General features: G+C 42.9%; 1 protein-coding gene across 1 annotated transcript; it reads left to right on the plus strand.

The window, feature by feature from the left end:
* Positions 1–4,341: 4,341 nt before the first annotated feature.
* Positions 4,342–17,963, plus strand: LOC120310945 (lipopolysaccharide-induced tumor necrosis factor-alpha factor homolog). The gene is made up of 5 exons (XM_039349953.1): positions 4,342–4,738; positions 10,610–10,853; positions 10,964–11,038; positions 14,211–14,370; positions 16,577–17,963. Exons 2-5 carry the CDS (start codon positions 10,610–10,612, stop codon positions 16,683–16,685), a joined length of 588 nt encoding a protein of 195 aa, XP_039205887.1. The 5' UTR covers positions 4,342–4,738; the 3' UTR covers positions 16,686–17,963.
* The last annotated feature ends 1,893 nt before the right edge of the window (positions 17,964–19,856 follow it).

Raw genomic sequence — 19,856 nt, forward strand, 5'->3', positions numbered from 1 at the left:
TTTTATTGAAAATTTTATGAACTTTTTACAATAAAATACCTCCCCCCCTCCAACCCCCCATGACCCTCCCCCCTCCTTCCCAGAGCTGAATACAGGGTTTAAAAAATAAAAAAAAACATACAAGTTAAATGAACATCAATCAACTATACATACATCCAAAAAATTTAAAGTACTTTAACTCCAATACATAGAAACAAGTCCAACCATAACATAACAATAAAAAAAAGAAAAATACCCATTTTAAACTATAAATTATTCAAGAGCTAAATAATACTTTCTAATCCTATATTTATTCTGTACAAAATTTGCCCATCTTTTCCACACCGAGATATATCTCTCTTGTGAATGGTCTTTCAGATAAGCTGAAATTTTTGCCATTTCTGATAAATAAGAAACTTTTAAAAACCATTCTTCTATACTAGGCAAGGAATCTTTCTTCCAATATTGCCCAATCAATAACCTTGCCGCCGTAATAAAATTCAACATTAAAATAATCTCTTTGCCATCACAATCTTCAATAATACCTAACAAAAATAATTGTGGTGTAAATTTTATCCTTCTATTAAAAATCTTCTGAATGTTCCACCAAATCTTAATCCAAAAAGCCTTTATATTTCTACATGACCACCAGATATGGTAGTACGTTGCATCCAAACAACCACATCTCCAACATTTGGGCTGTACATTCGGATACATACAAGACATCTTTTGTGGATCCAGGTGCCACCTATAAAACATTTTATAAAAATTTTCTCGTAAATTTTGAGCTTGGGTGAACTTAACATTCCTCACCCAAATTACCTCCCATGTATCTAATAAAATCGGCTCTTCAAAATTTTGAGCCCATTTAACCATACACTCAAGATCAAAGCGGTTGGACTCCTGAATATCCTATTTCAGATTATAAAATAAGGGACTGAAGCCTAGAGCACTACGATAAAGAAAATGGTTAGCAGGGCTTGACTTTGCCTTGAAAGCCAAGTAGACAAGCGCCTTTAGCTGAAAAAGCTAATGCAATCCTTGGTTGCATAAACAGAGAATCAAAATCACGTGAAGTATTAGTACTGCTTTATAAAACCTTAGAAAGGCCACACCTGGAATACTGCATCCATTTTTGGTCACCACCTTACAAAAAAGTTGTTGAAACTTTGGAAAAAGTGCAGAGAAGAGCAACTAAGATGATTAAGCGCCTGGAGACTAAAACATGATGAATGGTTGCAAAAACTGGGTATGGCTGGTCTAGAAAAAGGAAAGACTGAAGGTGACATGATAGCAGTCTTCCAATATTTGAGGGATGGCTGCAAAGAAGACGGGGTCAATCTATTTTCCAAAGCACCTGAAGCATGAGAAGAATTCATGGATGAAAACTAATCAAGGAGAGAAGCAACCTAAAACTAAGGAGAAATTTCCTAATAGTGAGAACAATTAATCAGGGGAATGGCTTGAGTTCAGAAGTTTGGGGTCCTCCATCACTGGAGGCTTCCAAAAAGAGACTGAAATGGTACAGGGTTTCCTGCCTGAGCACAGGGTTGGACTAGAAGACCTCCAAGGTCCCTTCCAGCTCTATTCTCAGTGATTGAAAATAAACCTTTTTTCCTTTCCTGGGATTTATGTCAGTACATCATTTCTGCCTGCGTCGTGATTTTGCTGCATCAGAAATACAGTTCAGCATCTTCTGGCCTGCTTAAACTTCACCAAAAGACATCAAAAATGGAGAACCAAAGAAGAAATAGATTCTAACCAAAATTACTCCTTTCTATCAAGCAAAGCTGATTTAATGATAACGTTCACCGGATCCTGTGTAGCAAGGCACCATTGCAGCAAATGCTAATTTTGAAGGGCAGGGACAAGTTGCTGCAAATTGCTGGACTTTTAAAGCTGAATTTAGACAGGAAAATCCTTTAAACAAAGTGAGGACTCTGCTCTACTCCTGGGTCATCCAGACATTTGCTTGTTTAAACACAGACAAGAAGAAAAGGGTTAGGTGTCAGGCCTGAATGATATAAGAATGATGCATTCACATGTTTTTCTTGTGATCAAGAGAGTGGAGAGAAGAATCAGACAAGAGAGAGGCTGCTTATATACATGGTCTACTTATGTCAGTCATTCCACTGTCTAATCCAGTGTTACTCAACCTCTACAACGTGAAGACAACTGGATTTCAACTCCCAGAATTTCCCAACAAACCATGTTGGTTGGAAATTCTGGGAGTTGAACATAGAATAATAGGCTGGAAGGGACCTTGGAGGTCTTTTAGTCCAGCCCCCTGCTCAAGGCAGGAGCTTTACACTGTCCCAGTCAAATGATTGTCCAGTCTGTTTTTCAAAATCTTTAGTGATGGAGCGCTCACAACCCCAGCAGGCAAGCTGTTTCGTTGATTAATTGTTTTCACTGTCAGGAAATTTCTTCATCCTAGGTTGAATCTCTGTTTAACAAGCTTCCACCCATTACTTCTTGTCCTGCCCTCAGGTGCCTTAGAAAATAAGTCAAATCTTTCTTCTCTGTGACAGCCCCTCAAGCACTGAAAGACAGCTTTCATGTACCCCCTAATACTTCTCTTCATGAGGACCCAGATTGTTGGGGGCAACAGGCTGACTCTGTAAACCGCTTAGAGAGAGAGAGGGCTGAAGAGCACTCTGAAGCGGTAGATAAGTCTAAGTGCTATTGCTATTGCTGTCATCTATATATCATATCTGTCTGTCTGTCTCTCTATTTATCTCTATCGTCTATTTATCATAGATGATAGATGAGCCCTGGTGGCACAGTGGTTAGAATGCAGTATTGCAGGCTAATTCTGCTGACCGCCAGGAGTTCGATCCTCACCAGCTCAAGGTTGACTCAGCCTTCCGTCCTTCCGAGGTCGGTAAAATGAGGGCCCAAATTGTTGGGGGCCACAAGCTGACCCTGTAAACCGCTTAGAGAGGGCTGCAAAGCACTGTGAAGTGGTATATATGTTTAAGTGCTACTGCTGTTGCTAGAGATACCTAGTTTCCTTAGCTTAGCTGTTCATCATACAATTTAGCCTCCAGACCCTTCGTCATCTTCATTGCTCTTTGTGCACTTCTTCAAGTTCCAATGTCTTCAAATTGCCAAGGTTGAGAAGCCCTGGTCTAAGGCAGTAGCTCCCAACTGGTGGACCATAGTTCACATATGGTACACAGGGAAGAATCCAAGAATTCAAGCTGGTAGTTATGTCCAGGAAATCTACAGTAAATCCTTTCCCATTTTTTACATAGGGTAGGTCTTCGATTATGTAGTTATAGCTGTCATGTGTTAAAATTCTTTTTGACACACCCATATGCCCTCCTGAGCTCCTGTACCAAAGGTAGGATATATTTTATTTATTTATTTAAAATATTTATATAGTTGCCCATCTTCCAACCAACTCTGGGCAGCCCCCAGTCAAAATATAAATATATCAAAATTAAAATATAAATACATTGACCACACTTTCTTGGATAAAGTGCAAATCTGAAAGCGGTTCATAAATATAAATAACTATTTATCTATAATAACTAGATAAATAAACTATTTATGTTTATAGCTGCCTTATAAAGGAAAATTCAAGAGCAAAACTGAGAAAAAAAATTACAAAAAGATATATTTTAATTTAAAAAAAATCTAAAATCAAACAGTATACATCAATTTATTTTTTAAAAAATTCAGTACATTAATGGGTACCATTTGCATGGTAAAAATTAAATGACCAAATAACCAAATGACCAAAATAAAGAACAAAAGTAATTTTTGGAAAAATAAATAACTCTAAGGATAGCTTTCTGAAATAAAGGCTCTTTAAAATAATGGATCTGTGATCACTGCAGATGTATAAATCAAATGAATAAATCTGATTTACTAAAAAAAAAATGTGTAAGATTATTCACCCACAAAGTGAGTTTCTGGCCAGCATACAGGATTTAAAAAAACAAACTCTGGTGTTTTTTTTTTACTAATGTTACACTGAGCATTACTGTATAAATTCAAGGATAAGCCAAGAATTTTAAGTTCCAAAATAGACCTCAAAATTGGCTTCAGCTTATTAGCTTTGCTACTGAATATACACTCACACTCACATACGTACACATACATACATTTGAGACTAATTTTGAAAAGTCAGTCACTTCTTCCTCAAAGTCATAAAAACCAGTGAAAGTATAATGAGACACAAAGGTGGGTATTTCAAGAAGGACTCCATCAAGCAACATCAAAGGGCTTCCAGCCAGAGCTCCAGAATGCTTTGATATCTTCAGATCTAAAGGAGAAACCCAGTTCTGAAACTGAATTCTTCCCAAAGGCTTGATGTTATTAAGTCTTGGATGTGTGCCCGACCTGAATTAAGCAAGTCAAGAACCATCTTCCTTCTGAAATGGTGATACTTCCACATGAAGCCTCAGGTGATGAACACGGATTATTTTCAGTTGATTTCCATGTCAAGCACAAAACAAAACACTCAGCTTAAAAAAAATTAATAAGTCCCGGCAAACATGTTTTCCCACATTCCTTCCAAGGATGTTTGCCACAAATCTTTGGAGGAGGCTGGAGCTCTTGGCGGGGTAATTAAATGTTCCTGCCACTCCAGTATTTCCTTCCTGTCGCTACAACTGGTCTCTGTCACTCCTAGGTTCCATGTCGGCTGAAGGACCGGAGCATGCTCCAGTTTAAGTATTCAACCCGGGGGTGAAGCCATCAACAAGTTGGGAGAAGAACAAAGGGCTTGTCGCAATTCTGGTCCGCAAAGGTAAGAGATTTCTTTGACATCCTGGAATTCCTGAAAATAGGAATAGGAAGGCAAACCCAAGACAACCCAAAGGTCTGTCTCTCTTTTGCATCAACAGGTGATGCTCCTTGGCTGAGCAGATGCTAATGGAATGAGTGCCAGCCAAACTTCTTATTAATGTTTAATTGCTCATTGGTTTAATTCATACACTTATATTCTGTGAGCCAGGAGTTCTTGGAAAACCCCTCCAATTATTGTTTTGAGGCTTTTTGATACCCTGGCAAAATGGACTAGCTGTACCACCAATAAATCTTTCCCCCTAGGTATTAAATCGTATCACAATAAGAAGATTTTTAGCACCGTCTGTTCAGAAGTAAGTCCTGTACTTGCTTGGTGGGGCTTATTTTTAGCTGCTTGAGTGTAGGGTACAACTTCCTCTTTCTTTCTTTCTTTCTTTCTTTCTTTCTTTCTTTCTTTCTTTCTTTCTTTCTTTCTTTCTTTCTTTCTTCCTTCCTTCCTTCCTTCCTTCCTTTCCTTCTTTCCTTCCTTCCTTCCTTCTTTCTTTCTTTCTTTCTTTCTTTCTTTCTTTCTTTCTTTCTTTCTTTCTTTCTTTCTTTCTTCTTTTTCTTCCTTCTTTCCTTCCTTCCTTCCCCCTCAGAACATAGAAACATCCAGATTTAAAAGTAATATTTGGAAAAAGTAAAAATAAGGAAAAACAGAACAGTCAGCCAAATGTTTTGAATTTCTCAGAAAGGTTCTCAGCTCTGGTTAGAAAGCTGAATAATCGACAAATGTTAGAACTTTTTAAATACTCTTTGTGGTTCAGAGGAGAGAGAGATGCTGAATGGAGGGCCTGGTTCACTTCCGTCTTGCTATGAATTATGCTCGTGCCATTTAGTTCTTCAGTAGTTTAATGCACTGAAGCCACTGGCTCAGTAACTGAGAATGTGGGAAGAAATGAAAATCAAGAAATACAACAACAGGATTAAATTGGTACTTTTTCACTAGAACAGGAAAAAAATAATTCCATCGCGTTGATTCAAATTCTGCAGCATCAATTGGAAAAGCTTCCCTCCAACCCCTTTTGTAGATAAATCCTTAACTATAAAATAAACTATGCATGAAATATCACAAGATGTTTATTCTAAACACTTTGTCTAGAATTATAACTGAACAACAAGACTGTAACATAGGACCTGTAGTTTGGGTCTGGGTGGCCTTTATTATTATTTAATAATAATAAAGTTGGAAGGGACCTTGGAGGTCATCTAGTCTAACCACCTGCTCAGGCAGAAAACCCTATACCATTTCAGACAAATGGCTGTCCAGTTTCTTCTTAAAAAATTTTCATGATTAAATGATGGGTGAACCACCCCCAAATGGAAAACATGCTCAAATCAGGTTCATGAATACATACAAGACCTTGTGATCCTGATATCTCAATTTGGGATATAAAATTAGCGTTCCTCTTCTGTCTTTGTACTGTGCTTACCTGTCAGGTCCCCAAAACCAAGAAAGACATGCGGTGATTCTTCCAAGCAGATTTCTTTATTGTTCCCTGCCTTTGGCTAAACTCTCACCAAACTGAAGCAAACTACTCCGAAGCATACGCTCTGGGAACTGTTAGGAAGGGGCTGTCTCCACCCTCTTTCTCTCACACAAGCTGTCTGAACTGAGTTGCCTCTTTCGCCTCTGGAAGGAAGTCTTCCCTCCTGGTAATTCAGGCCAGTTACTGTCTGTGTGTCAAGCACTTCTGAAGACTACCTAGTGACACGCAAGGAGGGCCACCAAGGAGCTTAAAATCATAAAGGTAAAATAGGTGAATAGCTGGTTTGGAGGCATCCCTGCTTCAGACAGGAAGGCGGTGCAGAGAGTGGTGAGGACGGCCGAAAAGATCATTGGCAGCTCCCTCCCTCCCATCCAGGACATAGCACAGAAGCGCTGCTTGAGCAGGGTCCGTAAGATCATCTGGGACACTACACATCCTCTTCACGATCTGTTTTCCTTGTTCCCTTCTGGGGGGAGGGGGCTTCGTGGTACCTGAAGCAGAACATCCAGATTCAGCCATAGTTTCATTCCATACAGCATTAACCTTGTGAATTCTCAAGCTTCCTCCTTCCGTTATACATTCAAGATGGACAATATTTAATATTTATTTGCTACGTATATGTAGGGGTGTGGGTCTATACCAGTGGTTCTCAACCTTTTTAATGCTGCGACCCCCAACCGATCGTAAGTCAAGGATTACTCAACTGGTGCAGCACCGTTTGCAGAATGGGACTTTTGGCGGGCTCAGCAGGGCAGAGACAGCCTGGACAATTCCTATTGGCTTTTGAAAGCCAATAGAATTAGACTCTATTCAAGAGAGTCTATTCTATTGGCTTTCAAAAGCCAATAGAATAAAAGGGAGTAGCACAGCTAAGGAAAAGGGGGAAAAAATGGCGGACTGCGTTGTTTGGCGACCCCCGTGAAATGGTCGTTCAACCCCAAATGGGGTCCCGACCCACAGGTTGAGAACCACTGCTCTATACATACGTTGTTCATAGTATGTTTAAGTGTGTGTCTTGTATGGGTTTCACTTTGAGAGCGGGCAACTAAATTTCATTTTTGATGTGTGCCATTGTGCCCACAGTAAAAAAAATGAGAATAAAGGTTATCCTATCTTATCTAAAATAGGTGAATAGCTGGGAAAAGAGTTAAACAAAGAAAGGGGAAATGTCAGGCTGGCTACAAATAAGAATCCACGTTAAAAGGTGAAATCAAAAAAGAAACAGAGTAGCTGAGCTTAAAAGGAGAATTTTTAAAAAAAAGGGTGATGCCAAGTTATGTTTTGATTTAAGGAAAAACCCTACCTCTTCTTTAATCATGATATTCATTAAGAAGGGCAGGAAGAATGACATTTGGAATTCGAATTCGGAACAATAAGGTTCTATCAACAATGAGAAAAAGCATCTTATCAATGTAAAAGAGCAAACAAATGATCAAATAATAAACAAAATGGCTCTATTTTAACACAGCATCTAGAGATACTTACAAAACATTTTGTAAAGAAACCAGAGGGAAAAAAGCTCCTAATTTACATAATTTGAGCGTCATTCTATTTACATATGACTCTGCATTTATATTATTATTCGCAAGTTCACGTGGCGCAAAATGCCAAAACTTAATTTTATAATCTAATTTCAAGGGATGTGCAAGTCTTCAAAAATCCATTTCTGACAAAGGGAAATAATAGCAAATGTGTTTTGATCACTGATGTGGCGATTTGTGTGGCCTGAAGGTGATTTGATTATGTGCAATCAAGTCATTTTTGACTCCTAGCGACACATACATAGATTTTCCCCAAGACAATCTGTCCCCAGCCTGGTCTTTCAGGTCTTCTCATGGTGTGTTCATCGCCATTATAATTGAGTCCATCCACCTGGCTGCTGGTTATACTCTTTCCTTTCACTTTTCCTCATGTTTTTTTTTCGTGCTTCCATGATGAAAGGATTTGCCAATGACATCACTATTGTCCAGGACACAGCCAGTTGGGACTCCTTTTGTGTCCCCGCAAAGTTGCCCACCAATGTGGTAGCTACCCACATTCAAACTGCTGCATTGGCAGGAGCTGGAGCATATGATGGGAGCTCACCTTACCCCATGGCGGCACGGGTCTCAAATGTGAGCCTGCCAATCATCAGCCCGACATCCTAACCTCGTAAGCCACCACACTTGTACTATCTTTCTATGTGTTAGAGTTAGACCCTTCTCTTGGAGCTGCGTTTCTGCATAAAGTAAAAGTAGAATAATTTGAACCTGGTCATTTGTGCCTCAAGTGAGAACTCTTAAGCTGATTTACCTAACGCAGTGGTTCTCAACCTGTGGGTCGGGACCCCATTTGGGGTCGAACGACCATTTCACGGGGGTCGCCAAACAACGCAGTCCGCCATTTTCCCCCCCTTTTCTTTAGCTGTGCTACTCCCTTTTATTCTATTGGCTTTTGAAAGCCCATAGAATAGACTCTCTTGAATAGAGTCTAATTCTATTGGCTTTCAAAAGCCAATAGGAATTGTCCAGGCTGTCTCTGCCCTGCTGAGCCCGCCAAAAGTCCCATTCTGCAAACGGTGCTGCACCAGTTGAGTAGTCCTCGACTTACGACCGGTTGAGTAGTCCTCGACTTATGACTGGTTGGGGGGCGCGGCATTAAAAAGATTGAGAACCACTGGCCTAACGCTTCACTTCTATGTTTTCTTTCATGGTGAATTCAGGAGTCTTCTCCAACACCAAAAAGGTCAATACTCTTCCTATTGTACATCTTCAAGATCCAACTTTCTCTTCCATAGAGTGTCACAGGAAAAACCATCTGGCCCTCGTACACCTGAATATCTGCCAAGGCCTTCATGGCTGCTGGAGCAAGTGCTAGTCTGCAGCATATTGCTTGAATTAACTGAAGCCAAATTTCTTCCCTCCACTCTACCAATGTCTTGGGGTTTTTAAAGTGCTGGTAGTGAAAATGAGAATATTTCCCAATATATTTAAGATAGATTGTTGACAAATCTAGGGTGCAAAGAAGCACTATTTAGGGAAAACATAGCTGATCGTATTTGGCAGAGTCTGTGGCAGCATCAGGGAAGGATTGGGTATCAATCCATCAGAATAGCGCTGGAAGGGGCCTTGGAGGTCTTCTAGACCAATCTTTGCTCAAGCAGGAGACCCTATATCCGTGGTGGTGAACCTATGGCACAGGTGCCAGAGGCGGCACTCAGAGCCTCTCTGTGGGCACGCGCGCCATCGCCCCAGTCCTAGGCCTTCAGCTGGGTTTTATAAAACCTTTTCGCTTTAGGCCTCCGCCGCCTTGTGCAAAAAAAAAAAGGTTCAAACAATCAGTCAATTTCAACTTCTTGCAGGAAAAAAAAGATCTCGCAAAGTTGGAATTGATTGATTGAACTTTTTAGTCCCACCCAGTCTGCCGTTACCACCGCAGCCACGCCCACCCAATGGGCCACACCGACCTGGCACCTGACGATGCATCAGTGGATTTTGGGTTGCAGTTTGGGCACTCGGTCTCTAAAAGGTTCACCATCACTGCCCTATATCATTTCAGGCAGATGGGCTGCCCAGTCTCTTCTTAAAAACCTCCAGTGATGAAGCTTCTGAAGGCAAGGTGTTCCACTGGTTAATTGTTCTCACTCTTAAGGAAGTTTCTCCTTAATTCCAGATATTGCTTCTCTCTTTGATCAGTTTCCAACCGTTGTTTCTTGTCTTGCATTCAGGTGCTTTGGAAGGCACCCCCTCTTCTCTGTGGCAGCTCCTCAAATACTGGAATACTGGTATCATGTCATCCCCTAAATCCTTCTTTTCTCTAGAGTAGATATATCCAGTTCCTGAAACCATTCTTCATATGTTTTAACTCCTAACCCTCTAATTGTCTTAGTTGCTCTTCTCTGCGCTTTTTCCAAAGTCTCAACATCTTTTTGCAAACTGGATGCAGTATTCTAGATGTGGTCTTACTAAGGATTGATAAAGTGATGTGAACTCTGTTTAACAAGGCAAAGACTTCATGAGGCCTTGCCCAGTAAGCAAGGCTCCTCCTACACCAGCCAGTTGGCTTGATCTTTGAAGTTTGGTTTGGAGTAAGCTACATTCAGGCCAAGATTTAAGTGCTTTAGCTTATTCAGTGATTAGCTAGAGATACCTCTGATGAAACTGTGTGAGAACAGGAGAGTTAAAATGCAACTTTAACCCTGTGGTTTGTATTGTTTCCAACCCCTGAGATGACTAACAGGTGGAAATCAAGACATTTGCCCTCTGACTTGCTTTTTCTCTTTTGGAGGAAAATATTTGTTTGTTTGTTTGTTTGTTTATCTGTCCCCCCGTCCATCATATTTTTGAACCACCCATCTCCCTCAGATGTCTGGAATAAAGATGTCCCAGCAGAAGGAGCAAGTCTCCGTTCCCATGGTGTCACTGGCTATTCCCCAGGAACCTTATGCTCCGGGATACTCTGCTTCATACACCCCGGAGGCCTACGCATCACAGCCCTACAATCCACAAGTGTATGCCCCCCAATCCTGCGGCTCGGAACCACAAAGCTATAAACAATATGCATCAGATCCGTACGCACCTGATGCTTCGGAGACTTACCGTGTCTCAGGTATGTGCCAGGTGCATTTCTAAGGCTGAGGCTTGGATCAAAGGAGAAAGAGGGTTGGGATTGGGGCTTGATCCAAACCCTCTGCAACGCTTCTCTTCCTCTTGGTGCAGGTGCTTGCTGCTATGATATTCCATCCCCACCTCCGTACAGCTGTGAAGAAGTGATTTGTGACGTATTAGGACCAGGTACTTATATGCTAAAGACTAATTCATATACAGCAGTGTTTCCCAACCCTAGGATCTTTAAGATACGTGGACTTCAATTCCCAGAATTCCCCAGCCAGCATAGCTGGCTGGGAAATTCTGGGAGTTGAAGTCCACGCATCTTAAAGTTCCCAAGGTTGGGAAACACTGATATGCAGTTAGTCCTGGACTTACAGCCATTCATTTAGTGACCATTCAAACTTACAATGGCCCTGGAAAAAGTGGCATATGACCACTCCTCATACTTATGACCGCTGCAGCATCCCCATATTCATGTGATCTAAATTTGGGCACTTGGCAACCAACATGTATTTAACAGAGGTTGCAGCATCCCAAGTCATGTGATCCCCTTTGCGACTTTCCCAGTAACTTCAACAAGCAAAGTCAAGGGGGAGAGCCAGTCTCCTTTAGCAGGACTTAAGAACTGCAGTCATTTGCTTAACAACCATGGCAAACTAAGGTTGCAAAATCACATCTGACGCATTTAACAGTTTCCTTGCTTAGGAACGGAATTTCTGATCAGTTGTAAGTTATAAATTGAGAACTACCTGCAATCATGGGGAAGAATAAGATGCCTTAGATGTCCAAGTAGCATTCTTTGCTAGGTTTGTTCCCAAACACCAAGGGCGAAGGTCTCTGCTAGACTTTGCATAAGGTAGTCAACAGAATGCTGAGGGACTTTGGGATAGATTAGATACAGCAGACAGACAGACAGGCAGACAGACAGACAGATAGATAGACAGATATGGAGAGATAGAGATAGATAGATGATAGATAGAGATAGAGATAGATAGATAGATAGATAGATAGATAGAGAGAGAGAGACAGACAGACAGACAGATAAGGAGAGATAGAGATAGATGATAGAGATAGATAGATAGATAGATAGATAGATAGATAGATAGATAGATAGAGACAGACAGATGAGAGATAGAGATAGATAGATAGATAGATAGATAGATAGATAGATAGATAGATAGATATAGATAGATAGGCAGGCAGGCAGGTAGGCAGGCAGATAAGGAGAGATAGATAGATAGATAGATAGATAGATAGATAGATAGATAGATAGATAGATAGATAGACAGACAGATATGGAGAGATAGAGATAGATAGATGATAGATAGATAGAGAGAGAGAGACAGACAGACAGACAGATAAGGAGAGATAGAGATAGATGATAGAGATAGAGATAGATAGATAGATAGAGACAGACAGCTGAGAGATAGATAGATGACAGATAGATAGATAGATAGATAGATAGATAGATAGATAGATAGATAGATAGATAGGCAGGCAGGCAGGCAGGCAGGCAGGCAGGCAGGCAGGCAGGCAGGCAGGCAGATAAGGAGAGATAGATAGATAGATAGATAGATAGATAGATAGATAGATAGATAGATAGATAGATAGACAGATAGATAGATAGATAGATATGGAGAGATAGATAGATATGGAGAGTTAGATATGGAGACAGAGACAAATAGATAGAGGGATAGTCCAGAATGCTGGAAATACAAGATGTCTCATTTATGGCCATTTGCAGATAGACAAAGTGAGTTGCCAGTATTCCCATTTATGTTTATGACGCAATCATGGCTTATTCTGGACACCTAAGATCTCACACTAGACTGATACCTGGGGAGAACAACATCCATGTTTCCCTGAATTTCCCACTTCAGGTTATTAAGAAGGTTCTCCTCAAGAATCTAAAGCATTTGGGGAGGATTGGAATGCTGACTATGGACCAGGAAGAGTCTCGGCAAATGTTAGCAATTCGAGTGGGGCAAATGACAGGGCACCCATTTAATTAGAAGGACACATGTGAGACTAAGTTGCTCCCTTGATTAGTGTTCCAAGGAACTCCTGGACTGAACCTCCTTCAAGGGGTTTCTGTTTTGAGAGTGCTGGTGGAGTCTCTGGGAGGCCCAGAAGCATTGGTGTAAATAAAAAAGGGTGCATCACACTTGCTCTTTTTAATCAAAAGACTTTTAATGAAAGTATTTAAGGGCAGATACAGCAGAGTGTCTATGTGGAACTGCTTGAGGGGTGGACAGGGACCCAAGGCCATCTTAGTCAGGTCCCAAGGACAGAGATGGTTTAAATTGCCCAGCTAAGATAAAAGATGGGGAAAGGGATGGAGAAAAAGCTTATTTCCAGGGGTCTTTGCACAAAGCCACCTTTCCTAGCAAAAAAAGAAGCTTTCAACCTCATGATCAGGAGAACCTATCAAAGCCTTTGGTTTGTTTTTAATTCCCCCTGGGGTTTGCTCAGCTGTCTCGATTTGTGAGCTGGAGGGAAGGTCTTCCGTTGTTTTCATGACATTTTCTTCCAATGTTTGAACATTTCACCAGTTCCCCACCCTTCCCAATCTGAAAAAGCAGAGTAGCGGAGTGGGGAAGGACCTTGGAGGTCTTCTAGTCCAGGGGTCCCCAACCTATGGGCCGCGTCCCACTACTGGGCCGTGGCCTACTGGCCACCGGGCCACAAGACAGGCTGGCCAGTGTGCGCACATGTGTGTCCGCGCCCACCCCCACTTGCACTAGCGTCTGCAGACCCATTTGCACATGTGCATGGGGCTAACAGTGGCGGCTAGCGCCTGTGTAAATGGGGCCACTAGCGTGCACGGGGTTTACGCAGCCCATTTGCGCATGCGCACGGTTGATGGCGGCGGCACCTAGTGCCTGTGCACATCTGCAAATGGGGCCACTAGCGCAGTGCAGGCTGCGCATCCTGTTTGCACATGCACGTGGGTGCTAGCTGTAGCCAACTGCACTCCTAGCCCTGTGCAGGTGCATGTGGCCTCGTTCGCTTGTGGCTCCATTTGTGCACCTGTGCGCACACAAATTTCCCAGCCGCTCCCAGCATGAAAAGGTTGGTGACCTGTGTTCTAGTCCAACCCCCTGCTCAAGCAAGAGACCTTATACCAGCGGTCCTCAACCTTGGCAACTTTAAGACTTGTGGACTTCAATTCCCAGAATTCCTCAGCTGGCTGAGGAATTCTGGGAGTTGAAGTCCACCATTCTTAAAGTTGCCAAGGTTGAGGACCCCTGCTTACCATTCCAGAGAAGGCTGTCCAGAAAAGATTCCTGCCTACTCTGAAAAGCTCTAGAATGTAAGAATGCACCTTGCTGTTTGTCCCCTCTCTGTCCCATAGTCTGCATGGACTCCTCCCCACCTGTTGTGGTGGCCGGCATCTTCTCCAGTAAACCTGCGTCCACCATCTGCCCCTGTTGCCGACAGATCATCACCACTGAGGTGGTCTTCCGTGCGGGATGCCTAACCTATGCCCTCTCGGCCTGCCTGTGTCTGATAGGGTGAGTGTCCATGCTCCGCCATTTTATCTTCCTCCAGGTTCATAGAGTTCATTAGGTCAGAGTAGTCCAACTCAGGCCCAACATGCCCCCTCCCCCACTAGTTGGAGGGGAGGGGCTGGAGGGTCAAAAAACTCAAGATGACGTCCACACCCGTGCACGCAGCCCCCCTCTTTTTCACATCTATCATGTGGGCTGCCCCCTTGATTTTCTTTTTTAAATCCCCCTCCAGCCCTAAGAGATTAAAGGGGTGAAACGGATGCCTCACCCCAGAGATGGGGACATTTTGGTAGCCAAGTGTTATTTTGAAGTTCATCTGGGAGAAGCTTAGGGATATCACAGGTGGGGCACTGGTGCCGTGGGGTAGATTTGAGGCTTTGCTTTGGGCTTTTTCTGGGTTTGTGGGGCCTCATTGCAGGTAAGCCCAGAGGCTTTTCCAGGAGTGCAAATCAAAGCCATGGTGCACCATTTTGATGCAAGCTCCACCCCTTTGGAACCTGCACAGTGACATTTGCATACAGGTACTTAAGGGGGCGGAGCTGCTTTGGCCCTGTTACACTGGATCCTGGAGATGCTTTTTGGCCCAGTGTTTCTCAGCCTCAGCCACTCAGTCCCTAAGTCTTAAAGTTGGCTAGGGAATTCTGGGAGTGGGCTGAGGTGGAGAAAACACTCTTTTTGCTTTTGTGCAGCCTTATGAAGACTCCTGCTCTAAGAAGCTTGCCATCTATAGCAGGGCTTTTCAACCTTTTCACCCACTGTACCACTTTTAGGAGATGGCAATATCCAAATGCCACCAGTTGCCTAGCAAGGTGTCAAAAACTTGATGACCCCCCCCCCCAAAAAGGAAAAAAGTGATGAAGTACAGGTAGTCCTCAACTTACAATAGTTCACTTAGTGACTGTTCGAAGTTACAATGGCACTGAAAAAAGTGCCCCCCAAGCCACAGCTGAGCAAGACACCTGCCTGCCCACCCGGCCGCGCTCTTCCTCCTGTCCGAGGTTTTCATTGCTGTGAGCATTTCTGTTGAGGATTGGCAGCAGGGGTGGGTGGGGGGATGTTTGGTTTTTATTCTCCCTGTCTGCTGGGTGGTTGCAGCAGGTTTTGGTCACTTCACATGATCCTGGGACACTGTGACCATCATAAATATGAATAAGTGGCCAAGCATCTGAATGTAAATCACAAGACCCTGGAGAGGCTGCAACATTCCAGTTGATCAGTGCTTCTTCTGGGCTCAGCAGAAGCACCAGGATCAGTGTTGAGCTCCAGCTGGAGCCTGGCGCTGATCCTGGCACTTCCACTGAGCCCTGACAGTCCCAAAGAAGCGCTGATCCTGGCGCTTCCGCTGAGCCGACAGCCCTGCAGCTCCAGCCATCTCTCGCTCAGGCTTGTACGGTGCTGCCATCGGTTCAGCTCATTCTCTTCCCCCGCTACCACTTTTCTAGGATGGTCGCATACCACCTGCCAGGTGCCAATGTACCACAGGTGGTACCCGTACCACTGCCCTGATCTATAGCAGTGTTTCTCAAGCTTGGCAAAATTAAGATAGGGGGTTGTCAACTGCCAGAATTCCCCAGCCAGCCATGAGGAGAAACACATCTATAGGATAAAGCTGATGTGGGTGGGGTTCTTCAAGAAGGACATATTTACAATAAAATCTCAGTATGCCGTCTCCAACCAGGTCTGGGCCTGCAATCAAAGACTGGAAGCTTGGGATCTGAGGGACCACTGCAGGCCTGGAAAGCACCAGGTTGCAGTACGCTGTCTAAGGTCTAGAGCAGGGCCTCCAAGCTTGGCAATTTTAAGACTTGAGGATTTCAACTCCCAGAATTCCACAGCCAGTATGGCTGGTTGAGGAATTCTGGGAGTTGACGTACAGAAGTCTTAAAGTTGCCAAGTTTGGAGAGCCCTGGTCTAGAATTGCTGGGGTTGATTGACAGGCAATAATTCTGTATTTCTAATGTGACACCTTCGGGGACTGATCCATTCTCATACTGCTGGGCCATTAGGAATGGCCTGAGCTAGAATGGATGATGGTTGGTATATGCAATTTTGAAATGGTGTAATTTCTTGGCATAAGGAAAAACAGTTCAGTTGCCTTTTGAAAAAGCACCTTTGGGGTTCTTGGCATAATAACCACCACAACAACAAGCCATAAGAAAACCCTTTTCAAGTCATGGTCTGTCTTTTTATTTTCCTATGTGGCTCTCAGCTGCTGCTTGGGCTGCTGTCTCTGCCCCTTCATCTCCAAATGCTGTAAGGACGTCGATCACTACTGCCCTTGTTGCCGATATCACATCTACCGGTACAAAAGGATCTAGAAGAAGAAGAACAGCCCACCCATCCATCTCCGTGGAAATCAAGGTCTAACTTGGGTGGATTCACACGTTCCATCCTGGACTGTTCTTATGTCTGGAACTGGATTGCACTGTGCAGGATGGGCTCCCTGGTCTGCGATGAAACTGGCTGAGCTCCAGTCAACATTGGCCTTCGGTCTCCTAAGCAGGGAAGTGGCTTGCAGCTGGTCAAGGATCTGCTCTAGGATTTTCTGTTTTACTTTCCTGGTATTTACAGTTTGTGAATTAACTGTTTTGGTTTTTCTTTTGTGAATCCTTTGGTACGCTTCCTTCTCAAGGTTGCTTAAATCCATTTGTGTGCTTCAGTCACCATGGATCTCCTCTGAGGACCATGTCAGCAATGCGCCATTTAAGTCCTACCAAACATCTCAACCTCCGGCCCTACCACAACATTTAAGCGCTTGCGTCCCTTTCCTGGGCTGATGGTCTGTCAGAGGCCACTTTTACATCATACTGGACTGAGAAATCCTTCATTTTTTTTTTTTCCTGACCAACTTTCATTTGATTGGATACAGGAAACTTCAGAGAAATCTCTCCATTTCTTGACTGGCAGGGTCCCCCAAACAGTGGAGATGGAGTCCAAGGCCATGTCATCTGAGCCCCACCCATTTTAATATGCATTTAAAAAGGGCTTTAATTACATGGTGGTGGCTGACATCTTGACTTTTTGCACCCTCTCCATGTAGACTATCTTACCTGCCCCTATATTTGATACAGAATTTTGAAAAGCTGTTTGTTTCAGCTCTTGTTTTAGGGGATTAAATGTTAAGATTTTGATTCTTTATGTGGACAGGGTAATGACAAAGCTGTCTCATTAGATGGGAGAGCAGGAAACTTTCCTTGAATGATGCTCTATTTTGTTGTACTGGTTAAAGAAATGGTTCCTGTGTTGTTTCCTAATGTTGTATTTTTTGGGGGGTAAGGAAGATGGAGGACACTGGCAGCTGAAGGTGGGAGGGAGAAAAAGACCAAAGGAGGAAGGAGTATACCATCAGTAGCTGGTGGTCCTTGATCCTTGGGGGCACTATTTCTGACTTCAGCAGCTTAAGATGGGTGGACTTCAGAATTCCCCAGCCACATGCTAGCTGAAGAGTTCTGGGAGTCAAAGTCCACATATCTGATTGGCTAGGGAATTCTGAGAGGTGAAATTCACACAACTTAAAGTTGGCTAGGGAATTCTGGGAGTTGAAGCCCATGTATCTTAAAAATTGGTTGCGGAATTCTGGGAGTCAAAGTCCACAATCTTAAAGTTGGTTGGGGAATTCTGGGAGTTGAAGTCCATTAAATTGGCTGGTGAATTCTGGGAGTTGAAGTCCATAAAAGTGGTTGGGTAATTCTGGGAGTCAAAGTCCATATATTTTACAATTGGCTGGGGAATTCTGGGAGTTGAAGTCCATTAAATTGGCTGGGGAATTCTGGGAGTTGAAGTCCATTAAATTGGCTGGGGAATTCTGGGAGTTGAAATCCATAAAAGTGGTTGGGGAATTCTGGGAGTCAAAGTCCATATCTTTTAAAATTGGCTGGAGAATTCTGGGAGTTGAAGTCCATTAAATTGGCTGAGGAATTCTGGGAGTTGAAGTCCATTAAATTGGTTGGTGAATTCTGGGAGTTGAAGTCCATTAAATTGGCTGGGGAATTCTGGGAGTTGAAGTCCATAAAAGTGGTTGGGGAATTCTGGGAGTCAAAAGTTCACACATTCTAAAATTGGCTCTGGAAGTCAAAATCTACACAACTCAAAGTTGGCTGGGGAATTCTGCAAAGTCAAAGTTCATACATCTTAAAATTGCCAAGACTGAGAAACTCTACTGACAAAAAGAGAAATAGTCCTCTGAGCCAGATTTTTAAGAAGACATGACCATGCCAGACTTGTTTCTCAACCAGGTGAGATCTCATATGTATTTAAGGATCTCGGTCTTCAAATGCACCATAGAATTTAAAATTCTTGCATGCAGAAGGATAGCAAGTCAAGAGTCTCTGCCGTCACTCTCGTGAATGGCCCCTCATGCTATCAAGAGAGTCCTGGCCTGGGCTTTTCTCCACCTAAGTGAAATCAGGAGCTTAAATGTATCCCCACTTGAACTGGTACATATATGTGGGGTAACCATCATTTGTCGTTTTGATTTCCCCAAAAGTTGTTTCTAAATACTGCACGACGGATACTTTTAATGATTTCCATTTGGTTAATTTTGTTTAGTTGAGTTGAACCACAATTTACTGATTACATCTCAAACAATTTTGCTAAGCAGGACACGGTGAGCCATCAGCCACTTATAAGCCAGTCCGGTTTGATGCATCTTTTTCAGAGCTAAACTTGAAAGGATGTGCAATCCCATTAATCAAAACAAGTGAGTCAACGCTCAAAAGTCCAGATTGAAAGAATGATTACAAATGTTATTGTATGGGGAAGGTTAGGCAAGAGAGATGGAAATGCTGAGTCAATGGCCGTGTAGTTCAGAGTTTACATTTCAAAGCCCTCTGGCTGGTTTGAAAATTCAGAGTTTAGCAACTCATGAATTGAGCCTGAATTAGACCAAATCTTGCTGTAAATTGATGTCTTAGTACATTAGCAAGGAACATCTAAAAAAAAAAAATGTTCAGAAAGATTTTCATGTCCCTCCCAAATTCGACTGAACCAACCACCTGTACAGAGATGGGGGCCATATAAATTGAATAAATCATTTTAAAGGGCATGCTAAGTATGGGGTGTAAAATCCCATCTCACCTTATGGGCAGTCTGTGCCTTCTTCAATCTTGGGTTTTTTACCACAGGGCTTTTCAACCTTTTCACCCATTTTACCACTTTTAGGATATGGCAACATCCGAGTACCACCAGTCACCTAGCAAGATGTCAAAAACTTGATGACCCCCCAAAAAAAAAAAAAGGAAAAAAGTGATAAAGTACAGGTAGTCCTCGACTTACAACAGTTCGCTTAGTGACTTAATTGTTTTTATTCCCCCCCGTCTGCTGGGTGGTTGCAGGAGGTTTTGGTCACTTGACATGACTCTGGGACACTGTGAACATCATAAATACGACTCAGTTGCCAAGCATCTGAACGTAAATCACAAGACCCTAGAGAGGCTGCAACATTCCAGCTGATCGGCGCTTCTTCTGGGCTCAGCAGAAGCACCAGGATC

This window comes from Crotalus tigris, unplaced genomic scaffold (genome assembly GCF_016545835.1).
Source record: "Crotalus tigris isolate CLP2741 ecotype Arizona unplaced genomic scaffold, ASM1654583v1 scf7180000018301.7375997, whole genome shotgun sequence".
NCBI lineage: Eukaryota > Metazoa > Chordata > Lepidosauria > Squamata > Viperidae > Crotalus > Crotalus tigris.